The sequence below is a fragment of the Balaenoptera physalus genome (genome assembly GCF_965194825.1).
Source record: "Balaenoptera physalus genome assembly, chromosome: 1".
Taxonomy (NCBI): Eukaryota; Metazoa; Chordata; class Mammalia; order Artiodactyla; family Balaenopteridae; genus Balaenoptera; species Balaenoptera physalus.
This window is the reverse complement of record NC_138882.1, coordinates 141,893,023-141,912,392: the sequence shown is the minus strand read 5'-3', so window position 1 is coordinate 141,912,392 and position 19,370 is coordinate 141,893,023. Positions and strand designations below refer to the sequence as shown.

The window sequence follows — 19,370 nt, the reverse complement described above, 5'->3', positions numbered from 1 at the left end:
ACTACTTCACATGACTGACTAATTCTTCATATGGAGAACTAATCCAAGTAGTTCTGAACACAGTAATTTGACTATATACCTTCAAACTAAAGACAAAAAAGAATGCAAACAAAAATGCTTTTGCAGGTTTGTTTTTAGCAGTACAGGAATTCTGAAACTATTTTGTGTATATTGTAGGAATAAGCAAGTGTGCAAATGGACTGCTGCTAATAGGAGCCAGAGATCTACTGTTTGAAAAGGAGTGCAAATATGGAAAGGGGGAGGCAAGGAAAGACACTATATCACTATGAACTCATGAATTTCAAAAAGGCCAGCTAACAGAAAGAATGATAGGGTTAGAAAATCACTGCTATGCAACCGTCTTCGTAATATTAGCTCAGTAAATTGCCTTCCCCAATGTGGGTGGGCATCATCCAATGCACTGAGGGTCTGAATAGAAGAAAAAGCAGAGGAAGGGAGGATGGGTTCCTTGCCTGCCTGCTTTAGCTGGGATATTGTTCTTCTGCCCTTGAACTGAGATTTACACCATTGGCTTCCCTGGTCGTCAGGCCTTTAGTCTTGGACTGAAATTACTCCACTGGCTTTCCTGGATCTCCAGCTTGCTGATGGTACATGGTAGGACTTAGCCTCCATAATTGCATGAGTCAATTCCTCATAATAAGTCTATCTATATAGGTAATTGTATATATAATTCATTATTAATCTATTATTAATTAATAATTATTACATCAGTAATACATTTTTGTTGTCATTATTATATTACTATATGTATGTACATTTGCTATTGGTTCTGCTTCTCTGGAAAACCACAACCTAATACAATTGCCAAAACAAAACATAAAATGTTATAATCATTTAAAATTGATCTAAAAATACAAAATGTTTGGTTTTATTTCAGGTTTTAAAAAATCTAAGTCTTTAGAATGGTTTTACAGAATAATAAAACAAATCTAAACAAATGGAATAAATAAAGAGCTTATCACTAAAGCTAATAAAACAGCTCTATTGACTAGGTCTGAGTAATTTTATGATGGGTGGAAAAAAACAATCAGAAACACATAATTTTTATACATTGTAAGATATCTTGGCTTGTACTTAAATTCATTAATTCTAACACCAAGTCATGGAGTGATATACATAAATAACAGGGATCTTTAGAAACAAATATTGAGGGAAATTAAATAAATATTGGCAAATTCCTAAGTGACCCATAACAAAGGTTCTTGCTCCTCCCTTGCTACTTGAAAGCTCACTGCTATGGGAGCTACTATGTATATGTATAACTGAATCACTTTGTTGTATAACATAACATTGTTAATCAACTATACTCCAATATAAAATAAAAAGTTAAAAAAAAATGTCAAGCTGTAAGCAGATTGATGGGTTCAGAAGAAGAAAAAAGGAAAAACACTATGAAAAGTTAGGATAGCTTAAGTGGAGCTGATTCAGGGGAAAGCAACAGGTAAGTCTGGTTTGCTTACATGGTATCACTACTGTCCAAAAATATTTTCTCATTGCCTGTCTACTTTTACTTCTAAGTTTGTTATATTTCATACAACTGTATCAGAGATTAATTTGGTTTAACAGGTAATTGCTTTCAAATACAAGATTATATGTGACTCAAAAATTGTTACTTGCCACTTGCTTTCTATATATCCCTTTGTACAGTTTGAGTTTTTATTATGTACATCTATTGTCTCTTTTAAAATATATTAAATGAGTTAAACAAAAAAATAATGCTTCTCATTTAATATCTAGTTGAGATTGGTTTCACCAGGGAAATTGGAACTTTGCTTAGAGGAAGGAGGAACGGTAATTAACAACAAAAATATCTGTGGGATAGGGCACATGAAAATATTTGGAACTGGGGGGAGTATGGCTAGGGAAAGCAGCTATAAAAACAGATAAAGGGGTACAGGTGATAGATGAAGCTGTCAAAGAAGGAGACCTCTTTGAGAAAACTCTTCCCTTTGTCCCTATTGTACTCTAAGTGGCAATCTCCATATCTTTTTATCTAGACTACTACTGATTAATACTATACTTCACCTACATTATGAAAAAAATAGACTTGTAGCCCTGACTTGAGGTTATAACCACAAATAATAACACAATTTGTATGGAAAATGCATTCTAGGGTTCACTCAAATGATTTAAAAAACACTCAGACCCAAGATTGAACCAGAAAGAAACAGAAAATATGAACAGACCAATCACAACTACTGAAATTGAAACAGTAATTTAAAAACTACCAAAAAACAGAAGTCCAGGATCAGATGGCTTCACAGGCAAATTCTACCAAACATCTGGACAACAGTTAAAACTGACCCTTTTGAAACCATTCAAAAAATTGTAGAAGAAGGAACACTTCTGAACTCATTCTATGAAGTCAGCGTAACTCTGATACCAAAACCAGACAAACATATCACAAAAAAAGAATATTACATGCCAATACACGCATGTAAAAATCTTCAACAAAATATGAGCAAACCAAATCCAACGATACATTAAAAGGATCATACATCATGATCAAGTGGAATTTATCCCAGGGATGCAAGGATTTTTCAATATCAGCAAATCAATCAACATGAAACACCACATTAACAAATGAATAATAAAAAGCATGTGATCATCTCAATAGATGCAGAAAAAGCTTCTGATAAAATTCAACATCCATTTATGATAAAAACTCTCCAGAAAGTGGGTGTAGAGGGAATATACCTCAACATAATACAGGCCATATATGACAAACCCACAGCTAATATCATACTCAACAGTGAAAAGCTGGAAGCATTTCCTCTAAGATCAGGATCAAGACAAGGATGCCCTCGCTTGCCACTTTTATTCAACATAGTTTTGGAAGTCCTAGCCACAGCAATCAAGAAGAAAAACAAATAAAAGTAATCCAAATTGGAAATGAAGTAAAAGAAGTAAAACTGTCACTGTTTGCAGATGACATGATACTAGACATAGAGAATCCTAAAGATGCCACCATAAAACTACTAGAGCTCATCAATAAATTGGTAAAGTTGCAGGATACAAAATTAATATACAGAAATCTGTTGCATTTCTATACACTAACAACGAAAGAGAAATTAAACAATCCCATTTACCAGCATATCCAACAGAATAAAATACCTAGGAATAAACCTACAAAAGGAGGAAAAAGACCTGTACTCCAAAAACAATAAGACCCTGATGAAAGAAACTGAAGATGACACAAACAGAAACACATACTGTACACCTGGAATGGAAGACTCAATATTGCTAAAATGACCATACTATCCAAGGAAATCTACAGATTCAGTGCAATCCCTATCAAATTACCAATAGCATTTTTCACAGAACTAGAACAAGTAATTTAAAAATTTGTATGGAAACACAAAAGACCCTGAAGAGCCAAAACAATCCTGAGAAAGAATGGAGCTGGAGGAATCAGGCTCCCTGACTTCAGGCTATACTGCAAAGCTACAGTCATCAAAACAGTACAGTACTGGCACAAAAACAGACACAGATCAATGGAACAGGAGAGACCAGAAATAAACCCACGCACTTATGATCAATTAATCTACAACAAAGGAGGCAAGAATATACAATGGAGAAAAGACAGTCTCTTCAATGGGTGGTGATGAGAAAACCGAACAACTACATGTAAAAAGATGAAACTAGGACATTCTCTAACACCATATACAAAAATAAAATGTATTAAAGATCTAAATGTAAGACTGGACACTATAAAACTCACAGAGAAAACACAGGCAGAACACTCTTTGACATAAATTGCAGCAATATCTTTTTCGAGCTGACTCATAGCGTAATGGAAATAAAAACTAAAATAAACAAATCAGACCTAATTAAACCTAAAAGCTTTTGCACAGCAAAGGAAACCATAAACAATACGAAAAGACAACCCACAGAATGGGAGAAAATATTTGCAAACAATGTGACCAACAAGGGATTAGTCTCCAAAATTTGCAAAGAGCTCATGTGGCTAAATAACCAAAAAACAAACAACCCAATCAAAAAATGGACAGAAGACCTAAATAGACATGTCTCCAAAGAAGACATACAGATGACGAAGAGGCACATGAAAAGATGCTCAACATCGCTAATTACTAGAGAAATGCACATCAAAACTACAATGAGAAATCACCTCACACCAGTCAGAATGGCCATCATCAGAAAGTCTACAAATAATAAATGCTGGAGAGGGTGTGGAGAAAAGGGAACCCTCCTACACTGTTGGTGGGAATGTAAAGTCGTACAGCTGCTATGGAGAACAGTATGGAGGTTCCTTAAAAAACTAAAAATAGAGCTACCATATGATCTAGCAATCCCACTCCTGGGCATATATACAGATAAAAACATGGTTTGAAAGGATACATGCACCCCAATGTTCATTGCAGTGCTATTTACAATAGCCAAGACATCGAAGCAACCTAAATGTCCATCGACAGATGAATGGATAAACAAGGTGTGTTGTATATACACAATGGGATATTACTCAGCCATTAAAAAGAATGAAATAATGCCATTTGCAGCAACATGAAAGGACCTAGAGATGATACTAAGTAAAGTAAGTCAGACAGAGAAATACAAATATCATATGATATCACTTATATGTGGAATCTAAAAAAACATGATACAAATGAACTTGCTTACAAAACAGAAACAGACTCACAGACATAGAAAACAAACTTATGGTTACCAAGGGAAAAGTGGGGGGAAGGGAGGGATAAGTTAGCAGTTTGGGATTAACAGATTCACATTACTCAATATAAAATAGATAAACAACAAGGACCTACTGTATAGCACAGGGAACTATATTCAATATCTTGTAATAATCTACAGGTTGTAATAACATATATATATATATATATATACACACACATATATATATATGTATATAAAACTAAATTGCTTTGCTGTACACCTGAAACTAACACAACGTTGTAAATCAACTATACTTCAATTTAAATAAATAACATTTTGAAACATAACCCATAACCCATTTCTAAGTTAGAGTAGATACATTAACTTACAACATGAGACCATAAGCTCCCAATGGGTAGATGTTTCATTTTCCTCATCTTTACCCATCCATCATATTGTATGGCACACAGAAGATACAGCTGGAAAGGTAAATGAGCTGAACATATGAAGTACTTTAAAACTTTAACCCCCTGTTCTGCTTATTTCAATTTTTCCAGCCTCAGTGGATAGATATAAATATTCTTCCCAGAATACATAGGCAGTAGCTTTCTACACATAATGACTTCATTCAAGGCACCCTTGACAGGCCAATATGAAAATGATTGATGGCCGATAAGCCTTTTAGGTTCCTCTAGATTCCTTACTCTGCTGGCTTCACTGTGTTCCTAGCTCTTGAACCAGCAATTATGTTCCAAGACAGTGTATTACTTGTCCATCCATGTAAATCCAAAGAGGGTGTTTCCCTCAATTTTACCCTAAGCTAGTCTCTTATGCATAGGCTGGGGAAACTGGGCTAAATGGGTATTAAAATAAAGGTATCATATATCACCATCATATGAACATGGCAAAACACATCATAAATAAAGTATTTTACTTCTTTAAGAAAAAATACTTCTACTCAGGTATAAACTATTCATTTCTGCAAAGAAATGATTTATCTTAAATCATCACTTTAACAAATATGACCTTTTTCTTTTAAGACACACGAGTATATTATTTCAGCAACAACAAACTTACTCATCATTGTCTTGTGTAGTAGATTCCTTTCTTTCGGTTATACTGAGGTGATTCCAGTTTTTCCTCTTTCCTATATGTGTGCAATAAAAAGAACATAAAGTTAAGGCAAAAACTGTCAAATTTTAAATAGAATTTAAATCACCAACTTTCCAATAGAAAATAAAAGGGTAGACAAATGAGAGAAGAGTAGGTAAAGAAAAAGTATCCTGAAATTTGCTACAGGAAAATTTTTTCACTATTGTGGATAACCTTTCAATAGGTAGTGTTTTTTTTTAAATTTACCAGTCACCTAATTTTTTATTCATGATTACATTATATAGAAGAAATAATCTTTTGAATAAAATTTCCATTGGGGCTTGGTATATTAAAAAGAAAAACTAGATAAATCCACTTTGATAATATAATTAGTTTAAAATACATTAGTTTTTTATCAAATGTTTTAATGAGGAGGGACCTTCAAGATGGTGGAGGAGTAAGACATGGAGATCATCTTCCTCCCCACAAATATATCAGAAATACATCTACATGTGGAACAACTCCTACAGAACACCTACTGAATGCTGGCAGAAGACCTCAAGCTTCCCAAAAGGCAAGAAATTCCCCACGTACCTGGGTAGGGCAAAAGAAAAAAGAAAAAACAGAGACAAAACAATAGGGACGGGACCTGCACCTCTGGGAGGGAGCTGTGAAGGAGGAAAGGTTTCCACACACTAGGAAGGCCCTTCGCGGGCGGAGATGGGGCATAGCGGGGGTAAGCTTCGGAGCCACGGAGGAGAGCACAGCAACAGGGTTGCAGAGGGCAAAGCAGAGAGATTCCCGCACAGAGGATCAGTGCTGACCAGCACTCACCAGCCCGAGAGGCTTGTCTGCTCACCCGCCAGGGCGGGTGGGGGCTGGGAGCTGAGGCTTTGGCTTCGGAGGTCAGATCCCAGGGAGAGGACTGGGGTTGGCTATGTGAACACAGCCTGAAGGGGGCTAGTGCGCGACGGCTAGCCGGGAGGGAGTCCGGGAAAAAGTCTGGACCTGCCTGAGGCAAGAGACCATTGTTTTGGGGTGCGCGAGGAGAGGGGATTCAGAGCACAGCCTAAACGAGCTCCAGAGATGGGTGCGAGCCTCAGCTACCAGCTCCTCGGCCTTCTCCTGGGTGGGCAGCAGCAGCAACTTCCAGGGTGGCCTGGGCACCAGCATGAGTCTGGCTCGAGGTTATGGTGGGGCCCTGGGTTTGGGGGGCATCACAGCTGTCACAGTGAACCACAGCCTGCTGAGCCCCCTCAAGCTGGAGGTGGACCCCAACATCTAGGCCGTGCGCACCCAGGAGAAGGAGCAGATCAAGACCCTCAACAACAAATCTGCCTCCTTCGTCGACAAGGTGCGACACCTGGAGCAGCAGAATAAGATTTTGGAGACCAAATGGAACCTCCTGCAGCAGCAGAAGACAGCCTGGAGCAACACAGACAACATGTTTGAAAGCTACATCAACAACCTCTGGCATCAGTTGGAAACCGTGGTCCAGGAGAAGCTGAAGCTGGAGGTGGAGCTTGGCAACATGCAGGGGCTGGTGGAGGACTTCAAGACCAAGTATGAGGAAGAGATCCAAAAGTGCAGACATGGAGAATGAATTTGTCATCATCAAGAAGGATGTGGATGAAGCTTACATGAACAAGGTAGAGCTGGAGTCCCACCTGGAAGGGCTGATTGAATAGATCAACTTCTACAGGCAACTGTATGAAGAAGAGATCTGTGAGATGCAGTCGCAGATTTCTGACACCTCCGTGGTCCTGTCCATGGACAACAGCCGCTCTCTGGACCTGGACGGCATCATCGCCGAGGTCAAGACCCAGTATGAGGAGATCACCAACCACAGCCGGGCCGAGGCTGAGACCACGTACCAGATCAAGTACAAGGAGCTGCAGACATTGGCTGGGAAGCATGGGGATGACCTCCGTCACACGAAGACAGAGATTTCTGAGATGAACTGGAACATCAACTGACTCAGGCTGAGACTGAGGGCCTCAAAGGCCAGAGGGCTTCCCTGGAGGCCCCCATTGCTGATGCTGAGCAGCGTGGTGAGCCGGCCATCAAGGATGCTCAGGCCAAGCTGGCTGAGCTGGAGGCTGCTCTGAGAACTGCCACGCAGGACATGGCACAGCAGCTGTGTGAGTACCAGGAGCTGATGAACGTCAAGCTGGTCCTGGACGTGAAGATTGCCACCTACCGCAAGCTGCTGGAGGGCAAGGAGAGCCGGCTGGAGTCTGGGATGCAGAACGTGCGTATCCACACCAAGACCACCAGCGGGTATTCAGGTGGGCTGACCTCAGCCTATGGGGCCCCTGGCCTCAACTACGGCCTGAGCTCCTACCAGTCCAGCTTGGGCGCTGGAGGGGGCTCTAGCTCCTTCAGCCGTACCAGTTCCAAGGCTGTGGTTGTGAAGAAGATTGAGACCCATGATGGGAAGCTGGTGTCTGAGTCCTCTGACGTCCTGACCAAGTGAAAGACTCCTGCGATCCCTCCCAGCCTCCCCACTCACTTGCTCCTGCAAGAAGGAGTTGTGCGGGGGAGTGTTGGAACCAGAGACCTGAGGCTCAGCCCCATCCTTATCCCACCCCGGGGGGAGTCAACTGCCTGGGGCTCCCTCTCTTGCTCACGCCCCCAACTAAAAGCCAATCCAAGTGTCTTTTTCAGAGTAAAGCTTCAGCTGGCTCTGCCAACACACACACACACACACGCACACACACACACAAGAGTCATGTACCACAATGTATATTGCAGCACTATTTACAATAGCCAGGACATGGAAGCAAGCTAAGTGTCCATCGACAGATGAATGGATAAAGAAGATGTGGCACATATACACAATGGAATATTACTCAGCCATAAAAAGAAACAAAACTGAGTTATTTGTAGTGAGGTGGATGGACCTAGAGTCTGTCATACAGTGAAGTAAGTCAGAAAGAGAAAAACAAATATCGTATGCTAACACATATATATGGAATCTAAAAAAAAAAAAAAGGTTCTAACGAACCTAGGGGCAGGACAGGAATAAAGACACAGTTGTAGAGAATGGACTTGAGGACATGGGGAGGGCGAAGGATAAGCTGGGATGAAGTGAGAGAGTGGCATGGACATATATACACTACCAAATGTAAAACGGACAGCTAGTGGGAAGCAGCTGCAGAGCACAGGGAGATCAGCTCAGTGCTTCGTGACCACCTAGAGGGGTGGGATAGGGAGGGTGGGAGGGAGACGCAAGAGGGAGGGGATATAGGGATATATGTATACATATAGCTGATTCACTTTGTTATACAGCAGAAACTAACACAACAATGTAAAACAATTATATTCCAATAAAGATGTTTAAAAAAAAAAAGGGATTTCACGAGAGCAACCAACTGGTTCCTTAAAAATATATATTTTAATCAAAAATATATTAAAGTTTCCAGCTTGCATTATTTAACCCCTGTTTTTTTTGTCTCAGAGTTAACAACAAGGGATTGTTGATACTAATATCTAGAAAATAGTGAGTTCCTCAGGATATCACAGTAAAATAAATACGATTTTAGGGGTAAAAGTACCTGACTGTTTAAATGCATATTGATTTAGTAAATTCTTGGAAAGATCTTTAGTGCCTATGAAAATATTTCAAATACTGTATGGTATCACTTATAAGTCGAATCTAAAAAAAATAATACAAATGAATGTATATGCAAAACAGAAACAGACACACAGATACAGAAAACAAACTTGTGGGTACCAAAGGGGAAAGGGAAAAAGGGAGGGACAAATTAGGGTATAGGATTAACAGATACAGACAATTATATATAAGATAGACAAGCAATGAGGATATACTATATAGCACAGGGAATTATACCCATTATCTTTTAATAAACTATAATGGAATATAATCTGCAAAAATACTGAATCACTATGCTGTGCACTTGAAACTAACACAGTATTGTAAATCAACTATACTTCAGGTTAAAAATGCATATTGATTTAGTAAATTCTTGTTAAGATCTTCGGTGCCTACTAAAATATTTCATTCATTAAGGTATTTATTTTAGATATTAATAAAAGAAATAAACAAATTCTATCCATTTAAAATACTACGTAGCTATCTAATGCCATCGCTTAGCTAAACTTTAACAAGTTGACAGAAGCACAAATGGAAATACAAATGTAATTAAGTTATAATCCCTCAAATGTATGCTGGGTTGAAATGTAAATTCGATTTTATAGTAGAACATGATGTTTGCACTTATTAGTAGTCAAGTGGACAACTGTTTTATGAGCTAACCATTTATAGTTTTTTGTTCTACAGTACTTTATAGTGCTATGTGCACAATATATGTTAAACATATTCGATGAATGAGTATTTGAGGACACATTAGCATAGTTAAAGAATATCAGTGTCTTGCATATACTGGCCTTTGATAAATGTTTATTGAAACAAGCAAATGAATTAATAATCCAAACTCTTTACTACTAGTGAAAAACAGGAGAAACCACTTTTTATAACGTATAAACATTGACGCCCTCCTCGCACTACACATTTTAACGTAGTTCCATTTGGTCAACAACTGGCACAGGAACTATTATTTACTCAATATTCTTGTTATTTTTCTAAAAAATTGTTTGATACAATGTACCATGAAAAACTAGCTCATACTCTCCAAAAGAAATGTAATGTGAGCCACTTATGTAATTTAAAATCTTCTACTAGCAAAATTTTTAAAAAAAGGAAAAACAGTGAAATAAATTTGAATATTTGATTTAACCCAATATACCCAAAATATTCTAACTTTAACACATAATCAATATAAATTATTAATGAGGTAATTCATATTCTTTTTTTCACATTAAGTTTTTAATATCTGGTGTGTATTTTACACTTATAGCACATTTCAATTCATCTGAGTCACATTCCAAATGCTCAACATGTACACGTATTGGACAGTATAGTTCTAGATAATACTGCAGGAGGATCCAATACTTCCAGATGAAACCAAATACACAGATAACATGAAGGCAATTTCTTTAAAATTTAAATGTAATTTATTAACACATTAAGAAACATTGATATATTGTCTGGAGCAGACTATCCAATGCTGGTTTACATTTCTTCCTTCATTTAATTTTTATTCCATTACTCTTATTTGTGCCTATTACTAGAGGAAAAGATTATTTATAGTATTATTTTCTATTCTCTGGCATTTACAATTTCATTGAGGGAGTTGGTTCAGAAACTGATTAACGATAATGTCCCTCATTGTTACTTTGGACATTATGCTTTCTCTCAAAAAAATTATGTCAAAACTAAATTGTTATCTCAAAATAGTCTTTAATACCAAAAAGAGAAAAACTTGTGGTTTAGAAATTTTGCTAAAGTACTAGTCACCTCTCTTGTTTATTAACTTTTCATTATTTGATTTGTTGGTATCCTTAAATTCCAAACAGAATAAATAAATATGGTTAAGAGTTTATTTAATAAAAGATGAAAGGGAAAAAGAGTAATAATATTTTATTTATGATTTTAGAAAACTTTCAGGAAATAAGTCTATTAAAATCTGTCTCTCTGGGCTTCTCTGGTGGTGCAGTGGTTAAGAATCCACCTGCCAATGCAAGGGACATGGGTTTGAGCCCTGGTCCAGGAAGATCCCACATGCTGTGGAGTAACTAAGCCCGTGTGCCACAACTACTGAGCCTGTGCTCTAGAGCCTGGGAGCCACAACTACTGAGCCCTCATGCCACAACTACTGAAGCCTGCACACTGAAACTGCTGAAGCCCATGCGCCTAGAGCCTGTGCTCTGCAACAGGAGAAGCCACTGCAATGAGAAGCCCGTGCACCACAACGAAGAGTAGCCCCCGCTCGCTGCAACTAGAGAAAGCCTGCACGCAGCAATGAAGACCCAACACAGCCAAAAAAAAAAAAAAAAAAAATCTGTCTCTCTTAAAAAATATATTTCTTAGAAAAAAACACTAATGAAAGCCACAGTGCACATTAAAACTTTATTTCATAAAATCTTTGCCTAAAGGTTAATACTAATTTCCTGAACTTTGTATTATGCTATCTGCATTCAATAAAGCTCCACAATATTAAAATTACTTTGTTCCTTTAACTTGTAATTATTTTTCACATTTTAGCACGAGCAGTCAGTAACGCTAGGTGAGAAATAGCAAAAGAATGCTTTATTTGAATTTTCACCAGGTGTTTAAGGCCTTTCTAAACATTTTGATTATAGTAAGAGGATTAGTCAGATATCACATCCTATAAAACATAATCAATAGCATTAATCTCAGTCTTCTCATGGAAGAACTTATGTCTTTAATATTCTTTCCATTTGTTAAAGAGGAGGAGTTTTAATGTCTCAAAGAATAACATTTGGATCAGTTATCAAAGACTTGTTGAGTAGACTCTAATATATCACCAAGAGTTTTCCAGTTACTTAATAATCACTTTCCTTATTTCATTCCATTTTATTAGCAATTAACATAGCTAAAGGACTGTGGATTCTACATAGTCTTTTTCTTGCTAGGTTATGTATGATTAATAATTGTGTACTTGACTCCCTTTAAATGCAGTTTCAAAAAACACTGGTGATAAATGTACCATCACTGAATCTGGACTAATTTCAAAATTGTATTTGGACTTTCTGGTAAGGCTCCCAGAAGCCCTTTCTCTAACTAATGAAGATAGCTTTCAATAGACTATAACATTTAGAAGTATAATCAGTGATGATGACGATAATGGCTAACACTTGTAAAGTGCCTTTAGGGCCAGGCACTGTTTTAAATGTTATATATATTAACTAGTTAATCTGCACAGCTCTGAGATAGTCACTCTTATTCCCATCTTACAGATGAGGAAACAAAGGCACAGAATAGTCATAAAATTTATCTAAAGCCCCAATGCTAGTAAGTGGCAGAGTCAGGATCTAAATCCAGCCATTTGGCTGCAAAAACTGTGCTATTAACCTTGATGCTATCATTGCTTATTAATAAATTAATCTAAAGTTCAAACAGATTGAGACCAGTATCATGCTGCTTCTAGATACATATACTTTACAGTTGGCACACATCTGAGGCATCATTTGGTCCCAAACCAAAAAAGAGTTGAGGAAAACCTTGACCCAGAGGTTCAAATTACTTATCTAAGTTGTCACATACTAGTTAATTTTTTTCTAAAAGAGTTATTGCCAGATCAAGTTGGAGCCTGTAGGCTAAGAGGTGAATGAGATGCTGTTATTCTTTTAATTAACCATTTCTATGTAATAATTTCTGTTTATATCTTTTACTATTTCCTTCTACTTTTTAGGGTTTGTCCTACTGTTCTTTTTCTATCTTTCTTAGTTGAATGCTCAGCTCATTAGTTTTCAGTCATTCTTTGTTTTACAATATATGCATTTATAAATATAAGTTTTCCACTAAGAACTCATTTACTTATTTATTTATTGTCTGTGCCACGTGGCATGTGGGATCCTAGTTGCCCAACCAGGCATTGAACCTGCACCCCCTGCAATGGAAACACAGAGCCCTAACCACTGGACTGCCAGAGAAGTCCCCAAGAACTCTTCTAGTATCATGCAGCGTTTAGGTATAAATTCTTTCCTCTAAGTGCCGACATGTTTTCATTATCACTCAATTCTAAATATTTTATACTTTCCAACAAAAAAGAAACCCAACTGGCCAAAACGATCTTGAGAAAGAACAAAGGTAGAGTTTTGTGTTCTCTGATTTCAAACTATACTATTGTACAAAGCTACAGTAATCAAAACAGTATGGTACTGGCACCAAAACAGACACATAGATCAAAGGAACAGAAGAGAGAGGCCAGAAGTGAACCCAACCCACACTTATATGGGAAATTAATCTACAACAAAGAATATACAATGGGGAAAAGACAGTCTCTTCAATAAATGATGCTGGGAAAACTGGACAGCTACATGCAAAATCAGACTGGACTACAGTCTCACACCATGCACAAAAATAAACTCAAAATGGATTAAAGACTTAAATGTAAGACCTGAAACCATAAAACTTCTAGAAGAAATCATAGGCAGTAAGCTCTTTGACATCGGTCTCAGTAATATTTTTTTTGATATTATCTCCTCAGGCAAGGGAAACAAAAGCAAAAATAAATAAACGGGACTACATCAAACCAAAAAAGTTTTGCATAGCGAAGCGAACTATCAACAAAACAAAAAGGCCACCTACTGAATGGGAGAAGATATTTACAAATGATATGTCTGGTAAGGAGTTAATATCCAAAATATACAAAGAACTTATACAACTCAACATCAAAAAACCAAACAACCTGATTAAAAAATGGGCAGAGTATCTCAACAGACATTTTTCCAAAGAAGACATACAGATGGCCAGCAGGCACATGAAAAGATGCTCAACATGACTAATCATCAGGGAAATGCAAATCAAAACCACCTCATACATGTCAGAATGGCTATTATCAAAAAGACAAGAAATAACAAGTGTTGGCAAGGATGTAGAGAAAAGAGAATCCTTGTGCACTGTTTAGTGGGAATGTAAATTGGTGCAGCCACTATGGAATACAGTGTGAAGGTTCATCCAAAATGTAAAAATAGAACTACCATATGACCCAGCAATTCCACTCCTGGGTATTTATCCAAAGAAAATGAAAACACTAATTAGAAAGGATATATGCATCCTTATGTTCATTGCAGCATTATTTACAATAGCCAAGATATTAAAAACAACGTTAAGTGCTCATCAACAGATAAAGAAAATGTGGTATATATATATATATATATATATATATATATACACAATGGAATATTACTCAGCCATTAAAAAAGAATGTAACTGCCATTTGTGACAACATTAATGGACCTAGAGGGTATTATGCTAAGTGAAATAAGTCAGAGAAAGAAAGACAAGTATCATATGATTTCTTTTATATGTGGGATCTAAAAAACCAAATAAATGAACAAATGTAATAAAACAGAAACTGTCATAGATACAGAGAATAAACAGGTGGTTGCCAGAGGGGAGGGAAATGGAGGGATGAGAGAAACTGGTGAGGGAGATTAAGAGTACAAACTTCCAGTTATAAAATAAGTAAGTCCCAGGCATGAAATGTACATTTGGGGAATATAATCAATAATAATGTGGTATTTTTTTATGGTGATAGATCGTAACTAGACTCATGGTGGTGATCATTATGTGATGTATAGAAATATCGAATCACTATGTTGTACACCAGTTGTACACTACTAACATAGTGTTGTATGTCAATTATACCTCCAAACCAAACAAACACATAGAAAAAGAGGTCAGATTTGTGGTTACTAGAGGCACAGGGTGGCGGGAGGAGGAATGAGATGAAGGTAGTCAAAAGGTACAAACTTCAGTTATAAGATAAATAAGTACTAGGGATGTAATGTACAACACAATAAATATAATTAATACGGTGATATGTTATATATGAAAGTTGTTAAGAGAGAAATCCTAAGAGTTCCCATCACAGGGAAAAAATTTTTTTCCTTTTTCTTTTATTTTGTTTCCATATGAAATGATGGATGTTCACTAAACTTATTGTGGTAATCATTTCATGATGTATGTAAGTCAAATCATTATGCTGCACACCTTAAACAGTGCTATATGTCAATTATAGCTCAATAAAACTGGAAGAAAAAAATATTGGTTGAATGACAATAAAAACAAACTGTCTATATCTTCCCTAATTTATTTTTATCCATTTTATCAGTTTCTGAAAGAGGCAGTTTAAAATCTCCTATCATGATTAGGGATTTGTGAGTTTCTCCTTGTAATCCTGTCCTATTTCGTCATGTTTTGAGGCTTTTTTTTTTTTTTTAATTTTTAAATTTATTTATGGCTCTGTTTCTGTGCGAGGGCTTTCTCTAGTTGTGGCGAGCGGGGGCCACTCTTCATCGTAGTGCGCGGGCCTCTCACTATCGCGGCCTCTCTTGTTGCGGAGCACAGGCTCCAGACGCGCAGGCTCAGTAATTGTGGCTCACGGGCCTAGCTGCTCTGCGGCATGTGGGATCTTCCCAGACCAGGGCTCGAACCCGTGTCCCCTGCATTAGCAGGCAGATTCTCAACCACTGCGCCACCAGGGAAGCCCGAGTTTTTATTTTTGATGCACAAAGGTCAGGATCCTTTTTCTGGTAGTGAATCTTTCCTTCTCTCATTATGTAAAAATTCGTATTATCTTCAATAAAGCCTTTTTGTCTTAAAGTCTATTTTGGTCTATGTTAATATTAATATTCTTATACCAACTCTTAGCTTTTATAAAAAGCTAATATTCACTGTTTTTTTATCCTTTTACATTAAATCATCTGACGTCTTAAAGTATAATAATATTTTAAAGTATAGCTAAAATATGTATTGAACACTTACTATATGCCAGGCACTGTTCTAAGTCCTTTTTGTACATTAACTCTTTTAATTCTCACAACAATCCTGAGGTAGATATTATTATTTTCCCCATTTTACAGGCAAGTAAACAAAAATACAATTAAAAAGTCAAGTGACAGATATTCCATCTGCTCCCTGAAAATTACAAGGACCTTAAAATTTTTAATTCTTTTCTGCTTCCTCATATATCTCCCATGCTATTATGGTCTATTAGTATTTGTTTTCAACCCCCTATCAAGTTGTTTTTCTTTTGCTTTATAGTCAGCAAGATTTGTAATCACAGTTTTATAACTAGATTTATAGATCTACCAACATGTTTGCTAATTTATTTTTTTTACCATTGCTCTTTGCATTTCATTCCTTTATTTGAGGCTCAATTATGAGCACGTACTTACAGAAGTACATTCTTTAGTAATCCTTTCAGGGAATATCTGTGAATGGTAAATTCTCTCAGACTGTCTGAAAATACCTTTACTTCATTCTTACTTCCTGAATAAAGTTCAGCTGTGATTTTCAGTTGGTATTATTACTCCATTTCCTGCTGCAGCCTATAGATACTGATGAGAAGTCTACTGTCAAGCTGTCATTAAAATTTTCTCTTTTTCTTTGATGTTCTGCATTTTTACCATGATAAGATTAGGTGTGAATTTGTTTTAATTTGTTTTATTTCATCCTGCTCAGATGAAGCATGCTAGTCTGATCTGGAAATTCCTGTCTTTCCTCAATTATGAAAAACTGATAGTCCATATATCTTAGATATTGCCTCTGCTCCATTCTATTTCCTCCTTGTAGAACTCCTATTTGACATATGTTGGAGCTTATTCTATCCATTATTTCTCTTTACTGTTTTATCATATACTCCATCTCTTTATCTCTCTGTGCTGTTACATTGCTACAGTCTGGGTGATCTCTACAGATCTATTGTCTAATTTACAAGTACTCTCTTTGACTATGCAAATTTGTTGTTTATCCTTCTACCCCAACTATTAAAAAATAAGTCTGATGCAATCTTGGGAGTAAAGGAACAGAAAATTTTACCATCTTTCCTCTCCTCTGAAAAGGATACTAGTTTGGAAAAAATTTGCTAAGGGGTAGGGGAGGGGATAGCAATATAATGATATACACACACAAACATACATAAATGTAATCAATATATATGGTGATAAATAAATAAATAAGAGAGGGTGTGTGTGTGTATCTTTTTTTTTTTTTTTTAAGCAGGATTTCAGGCACCTTTATTCACGGCAGGTATTTTTGGTCAGGGGAGCTTCCTCTGAAACCTTCCTGTTACTTAAGGAAGCCAACTGCTTACATCCTGACGGTCCACTTGCCATTTCCCAGGCTTGGAAGCATCTTGCATGCGGTTCCATCCAGTCCCTGAGTCCAGCTGGCTCTGGGCTTTCAGGGCCACACCTCGCAGCACAATCTACCGGCCCAGTGAGGGAGTTTCTACAGCTTGGTGAGAACAGTGGGAAATTCATTTTATCCCAGAAGAAATCGACTCCTCTGTGTTCCCCATATAATTTATAAATAGGACAAGTTATTCCTTAATATTATTATATATTTGCAATACTAACAATTAAGACTAGTGACATAGGAAACTTTAAAAAAATCACGCTGTGTTGACTACGGGTTTCCTTCTCTAAAGCACTGTTCCATTCCTCAACTTCTTCCATATTCTCTATACAAAATCATCCTGCTGTGACAGTTGCATGGGTCTCCTTCCCATCAACACTGCCTCTGGGCTCAGCACTCCTGAGCCGCAGGAGTTATTTTCCCTGTCTTCCATCATCAATAATAAAGCCAATACTCTCCTCGAATTTAGGTAAGAAACAGTTTAAAGAAACAGTATTTCTTAAAAACTCAAGCCTACTGCTAGTTATTTAGTAGGCATGGACTTAACATGGTCTGTTTTCCTTTTCTGTTTCTTTTCCCAGCCAGTAGCTCAAAAGATGGAGTAGCTTAGTTGTAAAGTCCTGCCAGATTTCCTATGGTAACTGCTGTAGATGGACAAGGTAGGGTCCTACTGAAGGTTCAAACCTCAGGCAAAACTCTAACTTCTGAAAGCCTCATCACATCAGGCAACTCTGTCATTGTCCGTATTTAAAAACGCTAACAGTAAAGTGGCTTGTGGTCACTCTTTGTTACTGTAGCATATGACCTCAGGGACTCAGACATAAAATCGTGGTTCCATTCCGAGTTCTGGCGACAGAGTAGTGCCAGATATTTCTGAATACACAATTTTAAATGTTTTTAACCACTTGGAAAGTATCGCCAACACACTGTTTGGTGTTCACTCAACAGTCACTCTGAGGATCAAAGAACCTTAACTATCAATGCCTTACTTCACAAAATCTTATTATAACCAAGGATCTACCCTATGTCTAATAAAAAAATTACACAGCAACTTTTATCAAACAGCAACTACTACAAAGGGAATGATAGAAAAAAAAAATGACTTCACAAAAATACACTAAAAAATTTGACTATTGTATGCAGGAACCGCCAAAGTTTTAGTGTTTAATAGCACAACTGACCAAGGTCCAAGACGTGAAGTTACCATGTTCAGGAAACATGGGGGGCAGGGGAGGGAAATCACTCTATAAACTAACTCTATAGTATGTGGTAAGAAGAATGCACACTTTATAATATAAAACCTGTCTACACAGAGTAATTAGTTGCAAAAAGCCATCTGGCTTCTCTTGGCTTGTAAAAAGGGTGTTCCAGATTCCAGTGCAGATGAGCAACCCTCAACTCTTCTGTGTGGCAGGGATCTTGCTTTCCCCGTCCAGCTCTTCCACCCCGGCCTGTGTCATGAGGTCTGCAATGTTTTTCTCCAGGCCATCAATGCGACTGCTCATGTCATCAATTCTTCCAATGATCTGGTCAAACATGGTCTGAAATTTATCTTGCGTCTGTTGCAGGAGTGTCTGCACCCCCGAGGTGAGATCCTGCACGGTCTTGGGTTCAGCCTCTGCCATCTCCCCGGTTCCCAGCTTGGCGGTGCTGTCTCAGACCGTCACCTACACTTCCATTTGTCCGCGCAGATGCCCCGTATGTGTGTATCTTAAATGTATAAACTGGAAGCATTCACCCCATTTGTGGGCCATGCAGAGTCTAAGTAGAGGGAAGACTTAGAACCACATTTTTCTTCCTTTTGTAACTATAAATAGATTTAAAGTTAATAATGTCACCTGTTCACATAGTATGTGATTCAAATGAATATAGAAAG

The 19,370-nt window shown here is 37.3% G+C and overlaps 1 protein-coding gene and 2 pseudogenes across 6 annotated transcripts in view; 1 reads left to right on the top strand and 2 right to left on the bottom strand.

Moving 5' to 3' along the window:
- Nucleotides 1-19,370, bottom strand: part of ITGB3BP (integrin subunit beta 3 binding protein) — a 92,872-nt gene that overhangs the window by 35,484 nt on the left and 38,018 nt on the right. For all 4 annotated transcript variants that reach the window (XM_082454008.1, XM_082454006.1, XM_082454007.1 and 1 more), the window contains exon 4: nt 5,728-5,797. In XM_082454008.1, coding sequence (XP_082310134.1) covers nt 5,728-5,797 — 70 coding nt within the window. The remainder of the gene's footprint in view (nt 1-5,727; nt 5,798-19,370) is intronic.
- LOC309656812 (keratin, type II cytoskeletal 8 pseudogene) overlaps nt 5,806-19,370 on the top strand; it is a 411,180-nt pseudogene continuing 397,615 nt past the window's right edge. Inside the window, exon 1 of the transcript XR_014268795.1 lies at nt 5,806-8,737. The product of XR_014268795.1 is annotated as a keratin, type II cytoskeletal 8 pseudogene (transcript). The remainder of the gene's footprint in view (nt 8,738-19,370) is intronic.
- Nucleotides 18,377-19,191, bottom strand: LOC309657096 (heat shock factor-binding protein 1 pseudogene; annotated as a pseudogene). Its single transcript has one exon. The product of its transcript is annotated as a heat shock factor-binding protein 1 pseudogene (transcript).